Source organism: Rhea americana, unplaced genomic scaffold, assembly GCF_003343005.1.
Source record: "Rhea americana isolate MKP2758 unplaced genomic scaffold, rheAme1 scaffold_21, whole genome shotgun sequence".
NCBI lineage: Eukaryota > Metazoa > Chordata > Aves > Rheiformes > Rheidae > Rhea > Rhea americana.
This window is the reverse complement of record NW_028186258.1, coordinates 6,056,508-6,074,530: the sequence shown is the minus strand read 5'-3', so window position 1 is coordinate 6,074,530 and position 18,023 is coordinate 6,056,508. Positions and strand designations below refer to the sequence as shown.

The following is an 18,023-nucleotide window of genomic DNA, read 5'->3' as shown; positions in this document are numbered from 1 at the left end:
CAGTTTGTGCCCGTTGCCTCTTGTCCTGTCGCTGGGCACCACTGAAAATAGTCTGGCCCCATCCTCTTGACAYCCCCCCTTCAGATATTTGTACACATTGACAAGATCCCCTCTCAGTCTCCCCTTCTCCAGGCAAAACAGGCCCAGCTCTCGCAGCCTTTTCTCCTAGAAGAGACATTCCAGTTCCCTAATCAGGTACAAAGCATAAGTAATACGCTGTTTATTGCAAAGACTTCCATTTTATATACTCTCCTAACTGCTTTCATCATCTTTAAAATCATCCTGATGAATGAGTAACCCCCAAAGCGTACTTCTGTGTGCAGTTACTACAAACTCGGACAGTATCTCCCCCAGCCTAGCACAGATTCCACTTCCCCAGCAGAAAGAGGCCCATGTGTAAGTGAAAATTCATAAAGGCCCTTCAAATTTTTCTTTTTGCTCTTAACATTAAATTCCCACAATCAGAATTTGGTAGCTACGTTAGAACAAGCAACTTGATTGAGGCTGTAAGAGTAAAAACCAAAGAGCTGCTGGAGAAGAGGCAAGAGAAGTCAGATATAACAAAATTCTTAACATCAACTCAAAGAGAAAGTATTAGTCAGGCTTAGATACCCTTTATTTCTCTCTCCTTGGCAGTAAAGGTTTCTGAAAGAAATACTTCCCCTTCCTCATCTAAAAAGACTACCTAAGTTATCTCCTATTTTCAATTTCTGAAGTTAATACTTGTAGAAATGCAAAATTTGGACACTAATTCCTGTTCAAGTCATCTTCCATAACCATCTCAACAGACAGTTGAAGGACTTGAGAAAAACTAGAAGGACTGAAGACTTTACAAACCCAAGAGCTAAGCATTGACTTGAACTACAGCTTCTGACACTGTCCAAGTTCCACTTTGACTGTTAATAGATTGGAAAAAGATGAATTTTTTGAAACTCCAGTATAATTACAGGCAGCCAGCTAAGGAGTGTAATGCAGAGACTCCCTTGGTTGATGACTGAAGATGACTTAAGTGCACTGCCCTGTGTGTACTRTTCTGCTCTACTAAAGAACCTAATACACTAGGAAACTCACTGTTTACTGATGTCATGCTGCTATATTGAAGATGACAGTCTTTAATCAAGCATGAAGTCCTCATTCTGGGTCTCATGAATGGCAATACATGTGGGCAGAAATCTTGAAATACAGCAGCTTCAGAAATAAGAATTGCGTAAGGTTTAAAYTTAAAAGAAATAATCAGCTTCTAATTTTCAAAAAACCTCATTTCTGTAAGGTAGYAAAAACAGCTGCAATATTTCTGTTAAACACCAAGTTTTAATAAATTCATATTTATGATAGCTGCTCACACATGTAAGATGCAAAATTGTATGTGTATGAGCAGCTTTTGACTCTCTCTTTTTCAAAATCAAGCCATAATTTGAAGAAACATCCTAGCTCACTACTTTCAATGTCAATCTTTATCTCAAGCAGCTAAATTTGTCACATCCATCTGAGGATGAACATCCCAGTCAARGAAGTCTTCACTCCTACCTAGACATTAGGGCAAAGGCTTCAGTTGAYGATACCTCAAAAGTGCTTTGTGCATGCACACAGAGCTGAAATCATTTCTGGCCTCCCTCTCTGGCCCTTCAACCTCAAGTGTTAGCTACACTTCTCCCATCAGCTCAACACTGACTTCTCCAAGTTCAGAGTCCTTTTGGAAGCACCATGCTACAACTATTAGTTCAGAAAGACAAGATCAATCACAGGATAATCTGTACAAACATAAGTGAAAACTGTGCGCATAACATTTTTTCCCTTGGAATCAAGAGTATTTTTTTTGCTTAGTATCTTTCTCTGGCACCTTTACATTGATCTTTATCCATTYCATCCTTCTTAGTTTGTCCTTCAATTCAGTTGATGCCATTTTCATTTCTGAATCACAAATAGGTCACACATCCTGGAGTGGGATTTTCTTATAGTATAGATTTATCTATGAAACTTTTTCTAAKCTACTGTACTTTTAAGAAATATGAAACATATAGTTTTTATTTTAAATAAATACATATTAAATGTGCAAATTCTATGAAATGTTAGTAAAAAATAAAACAATCCAATAAATATATCCATTTATGAAAGTCCAGGTGTATATTTAATAACCCTGAAAAAAAAAAAGGCTCAAAATTGCATTAAGAAATGAGCATGTGCTTCAATGAGAAACTGTTGACTGGGAGCGGAACAGCAAATGGAACTTTTCTGTATAACACTGAAATACACACTGTTAAGAAGACATCATTTGCAGACCTTTGAAATCTGCTGCTTTTGCTCTTCCAGAAAGTATTATGAAGAACACTACCAACCTGAGTATTCCAAAGTAGGAAAAAAAAAAAATCACAACTATACCTCACATTTCTAYTGACATGAAGCGTGAAGATTGGGAACTATTAGAGAGAGATTTCTTCGATACCATGAGGTGGTATTTTTGGCAAATAGCATCTGATGCTTAGAGACTTCTCCATATGCATGCATAATTAGCACATTAATGAAGGCCACCACTATAAAGGAATAGTAAGATCATCTCAGCTAAACTTCCTTGAAACTCATGTACCRAAAAAAAAATACATTGCCTTCCATATAAATGACTAAATTGAAAGCCATTACTGATTAATGCTACATATTTTCTCTCAATCTCTGATGCAAAGGATGCCAAGAAATGTTATCACAAGGTTTTGTTTGCACTATTTTAGAAATGATACTAATCCGATAACTATCCAACACAATACTCAGGTAGGGTAGATAATAATTAATCGGTACCTTTTTCCTCCCCCTCTCTCAGAATTTCAGATGCTGAAACTGTTTTTCCCTTTATTGAACCAGCTCGGCCTAGACTAGCTTGTCCCGCAGTGACATGTATATTGAATACAAATCAGACAGCATAGCTTTAAATCTGTGTTGCAGCTCTCATTTCCAATTCGAGAACTGTACTATAATCATAAGCTTCTGGTGGATGAAAGGAAATCAGCTCTCTGAATATTAGCTAATGCCACATTTGCAAGTCCTGAAGAGATCTGTGCTGTTAAAAAGAAAAAAAAAAAAAGAAAAAAAAATAGATCATTTCTCGTGAACCTATATATACGAATCGCTTTGTACTGCTCGACTGATAGAAGCGATGCCTGTGCTGGGATTAAACCCTTTTCATCATAAAACCTCATCTGGTTYGGAGTCCAAGTCCATCAAACCTTTTCCCTTTAAAGTCCCGCCTTTGATTCTACATCAATTTATTCAAACCGCAGCTGGGTGGCTGAAAACGAAAGGACAGCATCATTTAAACCAACCATGTTCCTAACTTGAAAGAAGGGCTATAATTAAAAAAATGGGCATAAAAGAATGGAAATGGGATAATATTTTTTAATGGTAGTTCAAAGGCCGACAGATGTCAGAGCCTTTGAAGATGTCAGTACACTGAGCAAGAAGTTGCSATTAAATAGTTTGCCTGAGAGGTGAAGCAGCTTTTTAATGACTGAAAAAGCCCTTGCAGACACATCCTTGTGTTTTTAATTTGTCAGAGTTTCTGCAGTATTTTCTGATTAATGACACATGATTATAACTGCATAGCATACATATTTTTATACTTGGTTAAATGAATACTTTATTCCACATTCCTTCAGTGCCAGATAAGAACAGGAAAGCTTTACTGCAGAGTCCAAAACTATTCAGATTGCTCAAATATTTATGGTAATTTGAAGGGATTGGCCAGATACAGAGTTACTATGTGTTGCTACCTTTTGTTCTTTAATGGTGCTATTACTACTGCCATCACAATCTGCATGCATTAAGCGAGCATGTGACTGCAAATGTATTATACTCCCCCTGTGCACTAAACAATCAGAGCTTTCATAATTAACCGACGAACAAAGTCGCATCAAATCAAAATAACATTTTGAAAAATTCCTTAATTTATCCTAAACAATGCAAACAACAGCTGCCAAAGTATTGCCAGTGGAAAATAAGTTTTCCGGAAAAAAAAAAAAAAAAAACATATTGCTAGGAAACATCACGTTCAGAAGAACGCATATATTTATGAATGCAGATAAAGTCTCCATTTTGGATTGAGAAGATGCTACTGCAGCATCCTTCATCTTTGTTAACATACATAAAGTTATCTATTTTCACYGTGAACATGAGCTATAGTAGCACAAAACCCGGGAACAATTTATTTTGCTCCCAGGAACAATCACTGTCAGGTCACTACAACAGTCTTCCAAGAGCAYGGCTGCGAAGCTGAGTGGGTGTGAGCACCTGGCTTCAGCGCAGCCCTCAGGAAGGACAGGAAAAGCCAGTACTGCATGCATTGCATCATATCACAACTTAGGAGTCATTCAATAGGAAAATACAGTCATTACAGGGGAATTAGATTAATGTACTCTTCCTTCTGCTCTTCCAGTCCAGCTTCAGCTTATTAATTAGATCTTAAAGTACTATGATGGATTCAGCTAGAATTTAATGTACAGAGGTATTTCAGGTACCTCAGCAGAGCTCAGTGATACTTGTCAAATCAGTCACGGGTTTTACCAGAACATTTAGACTATTTCATAAATATGAATGTTTGCATCATAACAATCTGTATAGATCAGAAACCTCTTCATAACAGCCATGCTGCCTACTACTACCGTCACGAACCTCCTAGAGGGAAGGAGGATAACAGTTGGATACTCACTGCTACTCTGAAGTTACATGCATCTACAACTGAAACAAGGAAAGCTGTTAGACACATATGTTCTATATGGTCAAAACAATATACAGTTATCTAATTGCAAAAGCAAGTACTGGAAATACTGGAAAAGAAAAGTCTACAGCTGCAGAGAGMAGAAACCGGGAAGAATTCTGAAATTTAATTCTCTCAAAGCTACTTATTGAATGAAAACAGATTCTTTGTAGAAAAAAATACAACCAAGTTAGGACTCTGCTCTAAAGAACATGCAGAAGTGAATGATTAAAAAGTACAGGCAATTGTAAAACTATTTTCCAATTAAATTGTAGCCTGCCCTCTCATACAGGTATTTTAAAGTTAAGGATTAGGCTTAGTTTTACTGTTTAAATAAAATAATCTATTATGCATCACTAGAACACTTTATCATGAATCTCATCAAGATCTGAAACCTGAATCTACAAACCTTACATTATACACTTTCACYGCCCAGCCTAGAAAATTAAAGACATTAGCTACGATAGCAGCCATTCAGATTCTATCCATTAGAGGGCAATAATACACATATACACATACACACACCCCACCTAACCGACTTAAAAGGAAAACTAGCATTTTCTCTAATGCCAATGGCAAATTTATGGCTTCGATCCTGTTCCTGCTCTATCCTTCCCCCCAGCACCAGTAACCCAACGCATCAGTAGCTGTACAATTCCGTACAAGTTACAATAACAAATTATTCTGTAAGAATGCTTTTTCTGCAGGTCAATAATGCACAGTTTTAGAAGAATTACAGTTAGCTATTATTAAATCTATTTTGATTAGATCAAACAGCTAGCATTTATATAAATATAAGTTATTATAAGGGATCTCAAACTTTTAAGAGACCGTATGTTCTTTTTATGTTTATCTCCGATCTAAAATTAAAAACATTCCCTTTTTTATTTAGTCACATAAGAAGCTGATAACAGCAGCAACTGCAGCTACATGGCAAATATCCAATGTACTTCAGGTGTCTTTGCACGCTACAGACATCGTGAAAGGCATTTTTACTATGTCATTAGTTGAGCCACTTGAGGGAAGCAGTTCGTGTGCTATGTCTAGCGCTTTATTACTCAGACCATGCCAATCTACTGATTAACTTTTCCTTGTTTATCATGGGTCCTCAACCAGCTGCTGGTTGCATCCACTTCTAATACTCTAGAAGCACATTTATAGTATAAGCTTACCAGGAATTGTCTGTTGTTATATTTTTACTAACACAGTGGAGACTCAGATCCCTAAGAAGATTCCAGCAATACAAATAATTACCCCTAGTCCTGAAGCTACTGGTTGTCAACATTTTATTGATCACAGGATCGCTGCAGATCACAGTAACAAACAGGATGCTCTATCAGTCACCTATGACCAGCGATTCCCTATAAGCATCTAGACTGGCTTGTTATTGTTTTGTTTTGTTTGTTTGTTTTTTAATATTACTTTGCACTGATCAGTGCAAAAGGCAATTTGGCCAATGATTTAAATGAACAGCTGGTCATTTCCATTACATCTGCTGAAGAAATATCATTTTTATTTCATACTAGAGGCTTAATTGAAGATATATTCAACTTTGTAAGGTCCAAGATGAAGACATGAACTAGCGTGCTGGTAATACGCTATCCTAGACAGCATGTATATGTCCCTTTGAAAAGGACAGGCAGCTAATGCTTGGAAATCCATAACAATCTCAAATAAAGCAGAAAAACATATATCTATTTTCAAGTATTCTGACATACTGCGCGTTTGCAGGGGCTGCTTTTCCAAAATCACTCTTTCCTCTCTCTGTTTCCTTAATTCATTTTACAGATGCCAATACACCAGAAAGCACAGAGTACAAAAGAATTCATGCTGTCAGAAACAACTTTAAAAGAATTCTATCACCAGTACAAAAGACTGGAGTTCATTCTTCATGACGTTTTCAGATCTGTTTCAAGTAAAAACACTGTCGGAGGGGTACGTTTGGGCTTTTTTTTTTTTCCTTCTCATTTAACTAAATCAGTGTTGTTTTTATAAATTCTGAAAAACTCATTTAAAAGCTTAAAATGGAATATTTGCAACCAGGCCAATATTTTAGGTTCCAAAAATAAAAGTTTTCTTCTTTGCAGTATTTCAGGAGGGCTTTCATACATATGAATASAAATTACTATGAGATATGTAATTTTAGTTTGAAATATATTGTTTTCTCCATTAAACAGAAATCCACGGTATCCTTGACATCGATTTCTGTCATTTTGTCATGGTAAACACTCAGGTATTAAATATCTCCAGCATCATGCAACCAGGTATGAGTCCAATTAGTGCTGRATAGAAGACAAAATGTCAGCCTAATAAGCTTCAATTTGCAAAGCCTTTGAACATTTGATGATATCATCACTTTGCCAATCATTTCTTGTACTTTGGGCTTTTCTTTTTTTCCACATCACCTTCCCCGTCAAAAAAAGTCTTTCAAATCTACAGCAACTGAAGACATGCACAACGTCAGTCACGGGTCTGACTGAGCTAACAGATCCAAAAATGATTCCTCAATACATCAACAGTGCTCTGATGTGCATGATATTCCCTCAAAACTAATTTGCTGCCAACATGTACAGTAATTGGGGGGAAAAAAGTTACTTTAAAGTCATACTGTGAAGATATTTTTTTCTCATGAAATCAACACTAAAGACCTTAAATCACTGTCAGAGCCTGTGCTACTCTTTCAAAATAAAAAACCCAGCATTTTCTAAGATGACAATCATTTCTTCAAAGGTGACTGGGCCAAGRCACAGCCCTGCTGTCTGACTTCATGTTGGAATTATCCACAGTATTTTAAAATAATGCATTTTCTTCAATAAAATTTGTTATTTTTAAAAAAGGAAAGGCTTCCAGGATTTAAAAAAACTTGCAAAAAGTGTATATACAATTCTGTAAGCTTGAACACACCTACCTAGCCCAAAGACCCCTGGCCGAGGACACGCGAAGCATCCCCTGCCTGCAGTCCCCCCCGCTGAGCCCCAAACCCTGCCTGAAGCGCGAGGGAAAGCTGAAACACAAACTGGCAGCAAACGAGCAGGYGGCTGGACTAGGATCTCCAGAGGTCCCTTCCAACCTCACCCCTCCTGTCAATCTGTGGGCACATGTTTGATGCCCACTGTTGGGAATCGGTGGGGGACAACAGCCAGCCTCCGCCGTGAACGGTGTCGTGCGCCTCCAGCTCGAGCTCCGGTAGCGGACAGCCTGCCCCTAGGGCTGGGAAGGGTGCGGGGGGGCAGAGGCCCGTGGCTACCCACCACGGCGAGGAGGGCACTCCATCTACCCACCACGGCGAGGAGGGTGCTCCAGGGATAGAGCTCGGGCTGTCCTGCAGCTGCTGGCTTAGGAGGCCTCCTAGCATCTGGAGCGGGCTCTGAGACTAGAAGCGGTGCTGCAGATGCAGATACAGCTGCAAAGATGATTCACGATCAACTCAGACTGGTATCTGTGCCAGTAATGTCATCTTCAGACACATAGATAACCGATTAAGGGATTCGGGGCCCCCCTACCACAAGTCCAGTCCAGGAAAGAGAAGAAAAAAAACGGAAGTTCTTCCATTTTTGTTCCTGAATAAAGCAATATACSGAGGAATAAGCAGATGAACAGCAGGGAGCCCAAGACAGCAGAGAATACCATAAGCATTTCAGCTGCAATTTGTTACTGGTTTTCCACTTGAAGGTTTCTCTGTAATACTTTAATGTGGGAGTGTGCGGAGCTTTATGGATGGTCTCATATTTCTCAGCTGACATATCTTCAGCCAAACTATGTCAGTTACAGGGGAGGGCAAGGCGTTTCATTGGCTTTGCCATTCCTCCTTCCCCCATCACAAACCACATGAAAGAAAAATACAAATAATCATATCTCTAAAATTGCTATTTATTACCTCATCATGAAACTGTCTGCTGGACCCTGCAGTGGCATTGAGTAATATTATTACTTAAACCATAAAGACGCTGTATTTATTACTCAAAATAGGGAAAATTAGCATTCATGTGGATCTTATTGTTTTAAGGCCAGTAATATTGCCAAAAACAAGTGGTGTTAACATTCCAAACTACAGATTGTCACAATTTCTCTCCTGGCGTTTCATTCTTTCATTTGGTATTTATAATACCTTTGAATTGAGGAACTGAATGGATCATAAAATCCCTCCTATCAAATAAATCATTTAATGGCTAGAGTATCATCAAAACTTGATTTATGGTGGCAATGAGYGAATGGAATTAACATCTGCTGACCTAAGGACGAGACACTAAATAGACTTTGGATAATCTTTGTCCAGGTCCTAACAGACAAGAGAAAAAGCACATCCTAAAAAATTTAACTGCTTAATCTGTGTTAAGTCGCTCCTCAGCTGGCAGCCAGAGACGAGACAGCCTAACCTCAGTTGCTGGAAAAATTATGGAGCAAGACCCCACAGAAGTAATTTTCAGACACTCAAGGGATAAAAAGGTCACTGAAAACAGCAGACATGAATATACCAAGGGCAAATCATGCTTGACCAATCTGATTGTCTTCTGTAAAGAAATGACTGACTCAGTGGACAAGAGGAGAACAGTTAACGTCTGTTACCTTGACTTTAGCATGGGTTTTGATACAGGCTCTTACAGCATCTGCACAGCCAAACTGAAAAGAAATGAACGTGTAGACTACAAAGTAAGTGAAGAACTCACTGGACCATGAGGTTCAAAAAGCAGGAGCCAACAGCTCAAAGTCTAAGAGGTAATGAGTTAGAAGTGGCATTTCTGAAGGGTTAGTGCTGAGGCTGATACTGCTTAACATCTCCATCAATAAACTGCATAATAGGACATGACAAATTCTTAGCAATATTGCGGATGTTGTCTTTTGGGAGCAAATGGTCGGTATGTTGAGAGCAGAGTTATCATTCACTGGGACCTCAAACTCAGCAAACTGGAGGAATGTGCCACCAGAATCTTCATGAAATTCAACAACCTAAGTCAGCTCAGCCTGGAGAACAGAAGGCTAAGGAGGGGTGTAAATGCTGTCTTCAGCTGTGATAAAGAGGAATTACAGAGAAGGTGGAGACGGACTTCTCCTGAAGGTAGGCAGTGATAGGACAATTTGCAACAACAGAAATTCTAGTTACATATATAGGAAAAGAAAATTCACAATGGAGTAATTAAGCAATAGAACAGGTTGCCTAGAAAGGCTGAAAAATCTCCATCCTTGCAGGTTTTCAAAATCCAACTAGACCAGRCTCTGAGCAATCTGATTAATTTTGAAGTTAGATCCGCTTTGAGCAGGAGGTTGGATCAGACGTCTAGAAGTCCTTCCAACCTAAATTATTCTACGGTGCTGTGAAAAGAATTCAATGAGAATCATGATCTCACTAAGAGGAAGTCCCTTCATCCACTCAGTGAGATTTCTGAAGGAGATTTTCACTGCTGCTTCCCATACTGCYGTACTTGTTCCGTGGATGAGATGTCAAATTCCTTCTACCCAACATCTCCTACCCAACATCTCCCTTAAGCAAATCAAAAGCTAACTCTAAAAAGCAGTCTTCAAGAGAACTAGAAAAAGCTAATGAAGGATTTAAAAAACTAGCTTTGAGAAAGCAACCCCTTCTCTCTACAGCAAATACTTACCAAACATTAAGTTTAGCGATAATATTTGGAACAATATAATATCAAAGAAACTCCATTCAAAGAGAAGAGTCATGCATTTGCAAATATTATCCAGAAGTGATTGTCCGACCTTGCCATAAACTGAACTTCAAATAGCAAGTGCTCCTTTTATACCAAAATCAAGAGCTTTTATCATAGTTTGATAGTTTCTGCATAGTAACACAATGTTTTTGCTTCTCCACTTAGAAATCACATTATAAAACCATCTCAGATACTGCAATTATTGTCATCTGTTTTGTGTTTACTGGTGTCCTTGACCATTACCTTAGTATTTCTTTATATAACTTCTATATCATTTCATGCCATGTATAGCTTATATTCTATTRTTGTTATTCATTCTGACACACACAAATCTTGTATGCGAAGCCACATCTGGTGTGGCTGTACTAAATACTGGTATACACATCCTTTCCTCAGCCATGAATAAGACTGAACTCCTTTTTCAGAGAGGTTATTCTATATTAAATTAACTTTTTTTAAATTAATGCAGAAAACAATCACTTTTTCCTAAACAGGAAATACTRTTATAATATAAAACTATTGCCACATGGTGTACATTCTGCCCTCTCTCAACTGAAATTGTATACGCTACCTTTTCAGCTGCCAATATTTAAATGTAAACCCCCCAAATAATATGAAATGTTGATTACAGCCTAATAACTACCACATATATTKGATTCCAGATTGTCTAAACAGAAAGTCCATTTTGCTGAAGAGAACTCCATCTCAGACTAGAGTACATTTTATGTGATGAGCTAGTTTCTATGGCAACTGCTTTCTCTTTCACATACACTGCAGACTGAGCACAAAATGTCAGTTCTGTACCAAGCTAACTTAACATTTTTAATCAGCAAATGATAATTTATACACCATTTTTATGGCTTCCAAAAATGTCTTTAGAAAATATTTCAGCACTGAACAGCCTGATGTATAAAATGATACAGAAGTAACCTCTCAGCTCCTACACTGAATTCCTCATTAGCTAATTTCAGTCATATTGTTAAAAAAAATAAAAAAATAAAAAAGTCAAGCAAAAATGTGGATGAGATCACAGATGATCACCCATTAAAGCACAAGAACACTTTGATGGTTCCATTAAATGAGGAAGCAGCAGATGTTTATAGCTTGTTGAACAGTCTTTTGAAAGGCATCTCAAACAGAAGCAGCAGCTTAGAAGTATGGACCATAGCAGAGTGGTTGATGCAGAACAACATATGTGGCAAGGTGTCTTCATCTGAGCCAAGGACAGGAAGGAAACACAGAAGACCAACACCCTCGYTTTGACAGGAATATTTAATCCCTGAATCAGAGCTCTGTAAACTTAAGCTTTGGAGCAGAGGCTCATTATTTCTCTTATCTCTACGATTATATCTATTCTGCCACCCAAATCCTTTCCACAGYTCTTCTACATTTACTTAAATATAGCTAAAACTAGCCCTGCTGATTGCAGGAGTCTAGTAGAGGATATTATTTAAGCATTTTACCAGGATACTTGTGGGCTTGGCAGTTTCAGTGAACCCAAAACTTCACAGCTCCATTGCTATTAGTTTAGAGCTCAGTTCGGATATCTCTACAGGACCCATCATCACATCCTTCATTTTAGTAAATATTCCTCATCAGTGGGATTCATCCCAACCCTGAGTAAGAACCAAGAGAAAACATACAATGCTACAACAAATAATGTAAAATATTTAAATTGCCAAATAAGTCCTGTTCATTATTCTGGATTAATTGGTGGCAAACAAACATACTGCAACATAGCCAGAAGCCTTTGTTTAAGAAAGGCTAAAAGGGAAGTGCTGTCTGTCTACAAAAATCTGACCGTCAGCCCAAAAGCTACTCTTCAAGAGAAATACAATAAACATTTCAATTGCAACTCCATGATTTAGACTGTCTGCAAAGTCTGCATAGTAAACAATACATTTTTGTTTCATTTCAAAGACATCAACTCTTGMGAGAAAAAAAGAGAAGTCAAAAAAAAGTGAGTCATAGAACTTATTCACTCAAAACAGTACRTAGGCTTTCCAGTAGCATGGTCAACATTTGAATGTTGCACAGGCTACAYGTGCCTTACCCTCCAGACACAGTCAGGCAAACCAGTCACCCTGACCCCTGGAAGAAATCTCTGTGGAAGCTGGTATGGGGTATATTAGCACAACCATGTGAAGTAGAAGAGGAGACCAGTGATTTATTTGTATAATAGGTGCTTCGCAAATCAAAGTTTGAGAAAGTTTCTACTGTAAAACAAATGCTCTCACATAGCTCCTGAATTAGTACAATACTGAGGAGGTACAGTTACAGCAATGCTATTTATACACATAGATAGAAATTRTGCATGTGTTGGGGTATTTTAATGTTCCTTACTAAACAAGCATAAAATGTTTCTATTTAAGATATTTTCTGTATTGTCTCTTGTTCATAGTTGATACAAGATCTCCAGAGAAACACATCAGTTCAGTACAGACTGACTATGTATGTGGAGCAAGATACAGCTCTTCTGTTCCCCCCACTGGGTTGATACGATCATTATCTATACAGAACCATAAATGTACCAGAGATTGGCTGTAATGGAAATAATTACTTTTCATTAACTCAACAGGCTCGTAATTAATTCAGACAAAAAGTACAAAGCATCAGTTGCAGAAAGATCATTGGATACAAGTGCAAAGCAGCACATTTTTGAAGAGAGTCCCAGGAAAAAGTGAGAGGATGCTCCACACCGCAGGCCCCAGGGAAGGGCTGCAAATTTGTATGTGAGAAGCTAAAACAAAATGGGATGGCAAGGGCACAAATGATTAGACGAAGTGCAAAAAGAGAGGAAAAATGGAAACGGATACTCAGGCCAAGGGAAAATATCYTATTAACTGTTCTCACCAGCTCCGGCCCATTCCCTTTTTTATGATCGCTTTCATTCCCAAAGTGTGCCTCTGCCCAGCTTTAGAACTGATTGAGGTGTTCTTTTTCCAACTGGTAATGGATTATCTAAACCCTCAGGACACCTCTCAACATTTGCAACCTTTTCTTAAAGCATACTGTTTATGCTCTCAAAAAGTAGGCTATGTTAACATTAAATACCGTGACATCAGTGACAAAAACTGACAAACTGTGCCTCAGTGTTTCAGTTATTCTTGACCCAATTGTGAACAGATGAAAAGAGTGGACTTGCCAATTACCTTGTAACACAACCTGGYAAAAAAAAATTCTGTTTCCTCGTGCTTTAGTGCAAAGCACTACATTTGACGTGAGAGAGATACACTTCTCCTCGTCTTGCCCAAAGGTCAACGGTCAAACAACAAGCGTGAAAACGAGCTAACTTTATAGAGCAGCTGGAGCACCACAATCCTTGAGCTGGTCCAGGGCACACGTCAGCTGCTGAGGATGGAGCGACATTCCCAGGATAGAGCACAAGGACACAACTGGCACACCTACCACAGCCTCGCTGGCTGCAGTTACTCAAATTTCCTAACCTTGCTATCTTATTTCACAGAAACAAACCAGATATATTATTCTTAGTAATCAGAAGTCTTGTTTTAGAAAAAATCTGAAATGCAGGACCTTGYCTGTTTTCATTAAAACAAAAGGAAGTTCTCTATCACACAATGAATTCACTGTTTGGTGAAATAATATATGCACTGAAGTTGTTTAGGGAGATGRGGAAAGAAAGACCAGTCAAGCTATAGCTTAAAAATGTTCTTAAAGAACATCCAGATAATACCTAAAAATTAAATTAAAACAGAAGTAGTGATTTAAAACAACTCCTGTATTATTAACTATTGTTTAAATAATAATATTATGGCAGTTCATAGAAAATGTATAGCATTTAGAAGACTGTAAGAACACAGCATGGTATAAAAGCCTTTGTACTGCTTTGACTTTTATTGACCTACATGTCAATTTACTCCTCCCCAAGCATTACAACCCTAGGTGGAGGGGGAAGAGGGGAAAGAAAAAAAAAAAAAGGAAAGAAAAATCATCAAAGYAAGCCTCCTAGAAATAGATAAGTCCAAGAGCTAAAGTGGAATACAACAGTTATCCTCAAATTGATCAGCAACAGAAAAGGTGATCCACTTAAATCAAGTTCCTTTCGCTAAAAATATATTCAGCTTACATTGCAAAGAAACAGTAACATTATTTTATCCTTATTTAAAATCCAGCAATGTACTGACACCTTCAAGTTTATACTTCAGCTCTGAGTAAAGTGTTAATGAATACACTCATATTTGAAAAGCATGTAATGGTTTTGTATACTATCTTTTACAGTAGCTGAAGACCAACATGCATGTAGAGACCTTGGATATGCAATTAGAGAAAACACACACCCACCTCTCCATTAAAAGCATAATAAATTGATCTGTAGTACTTAGTCACAGCCATCTTTAGTGATATAGTAAAAATACGTATTTAAAACATTCACTACTCTTTTTGTATGGAAAACAATTTTAAAAAGAATAGCAGTAAATATACATAATATCAGTGCTTCCATATCATCCAAACACTGAACAGATAGGTACTTTACACCAAAATGAACTACGTGCATGTGATTAATGATGATTATTTTTTAAATTATATGAAATACCCAGCAATTCTATTTTTCATTTAGCAAAGCAAAATGGCCTCTTCYGTGGTCTCAAAGCCTCTTCACTGTAATACAAAGTCATCCTAAAAATTACTATTATCARATGTGATTCAATTTTAACAGTTTTTTAAAAAGCTATGTCTACATAAGCAGAGACATTGGCCTTTAGTCCCATTAGATTAGATAAAAGCATGYGTTTTGGAAAGCATACACAAAGCTCAAAAATATTAATAAAAGTGTGCCACAATTCCGTAAGAGACACTGGTATTACCTACTAAGCTCCCTGCAAAGACAAAAATGAATTCTAAAGGAACTAAGAATGATTTATTGTCCAAAGGGGGAGGGGGGAAAAGTATCCTTGAAAGCAGATAGAGTCTTGTTAAAAATTAAATTAACAAGAGCTCTTCTAGTCAGCGGCAAACGTATTTTCTTCCCTGATTTACATGTCGTTCTCATGGCAGCAATACTCAAATGACTGTACAGGGATTTTCAAAGTAGAATGAAAAGCCTGTAAAAGGCCAAAGTTTTTGCTATTCAGATTTTCATAATAGCTGGGATAACTTCCAGTGCTTTACACAGCAGCTGTAGTAGCACCACATATCCCAACGCTGTAAATAGAAAGCACTCCCAAACTTTGCGCTCCAAGCTTTGCCAGAAATGGCACACAACAGAATTAAGCAGACAGCTAAACTTACAGGACCGATATCCTCAGAATCTTCCTAAGATATTCCCGTTACGTCTACATTCAGTGTTATACAAAACAATAACTGTAATGAATGATAGTGCGTACACAGAATAATTTTGTGTAATTAAAATTTTATCCCAAATACTACAAACGCTTATCTCCTTTTGTATGCAGATAAACACAACATCTGGCATGTAGGCGAGAGGAAGATAGAGCTTTGAAAAGATGCTTGCAAACAGCTCTGTAGTTAAGGTACATCTTTCTTAAGCCAAAGGAAAAACAAAAGCCAAAGATAAAAAACAGTCACTTTAAGTCACTGTTCATTTTTACAAGGGGCAAGGTTTAATTCTTCAGAAGCCACCTGAATATCCTCTTCCCAAATGTTCTCACAAAAGTCTCTCTCTTTTTTCTTGGAAAACCGTAACGGTAGAAATGAAGAAATACGTCTTGGTTCTGCAATATAGCCCCCATCCTCCCCCAGAGAGCGGTTTGTTTTCCAATAGATTTTCTTAAGGGTAGATTTTGATAGAGTCTTAGTTTTCCAAAGGCAAACAAAAAAAATAATAAAAAAAATTAAACCTTCAATTCCACTTAAATACATTATAGTTCTTGGTAAAAGATGCAAGCTATCTAGTCTACAGGGAAGTAAAGTGAAAATGCCTTAATGCTAGAGTCTTGCATCACGTAGGGAAGGTGGTGGTACGCGGAAAACAAATGTAGTTAAAGACACCTTACCAAAATGTCCAGTTTTGGGATGTCCATGTATGATACGTAATTCTAATACTGATTAGTAAAAATTATTTGCTGAATACTCTTTAAACTATGAAACCATCTTAAATTTAGTGTTGCTATTGTAGGCCTTTTTAACATAGGCTCTTAGGAAAATACAACATGCCGTCCTTACAAAGTAATTGCAAAAATGCAGTAAGATTTTTTTTGGGGGGGAACTGAAAACTAATAAAGATCATTTTCCATGCTGACAGTGCACATTTCATCCAGAAGTTTGAAGAGTCAAATGCTACCCCAGCTGGGGGTTATTCTGCCAAATGGCTTCCAACAGTGACCACAGAGATGGAGGATGGGAGGGGTGCATGTGTGCAGGAAAATAAACCTGATGGTAAACAACCCCAAACCCAAATCATCTTATTACATATCTGACATACATGAGTCAAACACACAATACAAATCTAGAATACAAAATTGAAACAGAAGGACATTAAAAAAATGAAATAAAGCCATCTGCGAGTTACCTGCAGACATTTAAATCAAAAAAAAAAAAGCACACGAATTAAGCAGATATAATTCATATGGATTTATCCAGGAAAGAGAAAAGGAGGGAGAGAGAGAGAGGGCTGGGAGGGGGAGAAGAACAGATACCTTTTTTTCTTAAACAAATCCATCATGAAAGAAAATGAGACAAGATTATAAATAGGCCGAGTTATAGCGCACCATGGGATTTTTAATCTGGCTACCTGTGGTTTTTGCAGTTAAAGCCCTATTCAGCAGTGGAGAAGGAGGGGGGGAAGTGGAAAAGAAAAAAAGAACAAACAAAAAACAAAATCACGTTTATATGTCACTTGCGCAAATGATCAAACAGCGTGCATTATCAACCAGGCTGGAAACCAGGAAACACTAATTGTCCCCGTTTTTTAATAAGCATACGCTTTCCAAACATCATTGATTATTACCTGGGCATCGCGTTTCCGGCATTCTTGAGTTTTATTCTCGTGCTCTGTCATGGCAGCACGAAGCTGCTTTTCCAGTTTTTCAATTTCCCGTTCGTGATCTCGGACCAGGCAATCCTTCTCTGTGTTGTGCTGCTGGAATAGGTGCGTCTTCTCCTGTTCATGCTCCAGCTTCAGCTCCACCATCTGATTGGGCAGCGAGGAGTACAGTTCATCAATAGAACATCCTTGTCGTCATGACAACTCGTCTACAGCTTAATTTTCCCCTTAATTTCATCAAGTTGGCAATTTTATTTTTACGTCACTCTTACCTCACCTCTCAAAAAGCTACCTTTGGCATGACAGAATTCCTTTGGACAATTTCAACGGCAAAGACAACTTAAGCAAATCCAGCGCATCCTTAACCAAATTGTTGGTACAAACGTCAGAGCGATACGAAAAATTGCATTGTCGCATTCTGCGTACGCTCCCCACGTACCCTGCTGTTGCTAATCAGCAGTGTTAAGGTTTCTAAATGGTTAATAGTCAGTCTGCTCTCCTCTTCGCTTAAGTATACACACACAACCCCCCAGCAGCAATCAAATCTTTTAAAGATTTCTTTATGATTTCCCAAATAAAAGCTCTTACTTCAATATTCATCAACGTTATCGCATATACAGTTGCTTTTTTTAAAAAAATATATATATATAAAAAAAAA

At 37.8% G+C, this 18,023-nt stretch overlaps 1 protein-coding gene across 3 annotated transcripts in view; it reads right to left on the bottom strand.

Moving 5' to 3' along the window:
• CEP112 (centrosomal protein 112) overlaps positions 1–18,023 on the bottom strand; it is a 173,142-nt gene that overhangs the window by 73,285 nt on the left and 81,834 nt on the right. For all 3 annotated transcript variants that reach the window (XM_085304719.1, XM_085304720.1, XM_085304721.1), the window contains one exon: positions 17,330–17,512. In XM_085304719.1, the coding sequence (XP_085160845.1) occupies positions 17,330–17,512 (183 nt within the window). The remainder of the gene's footprint in view (positions 1–17,329; positions 17,513–18,023) is intronic.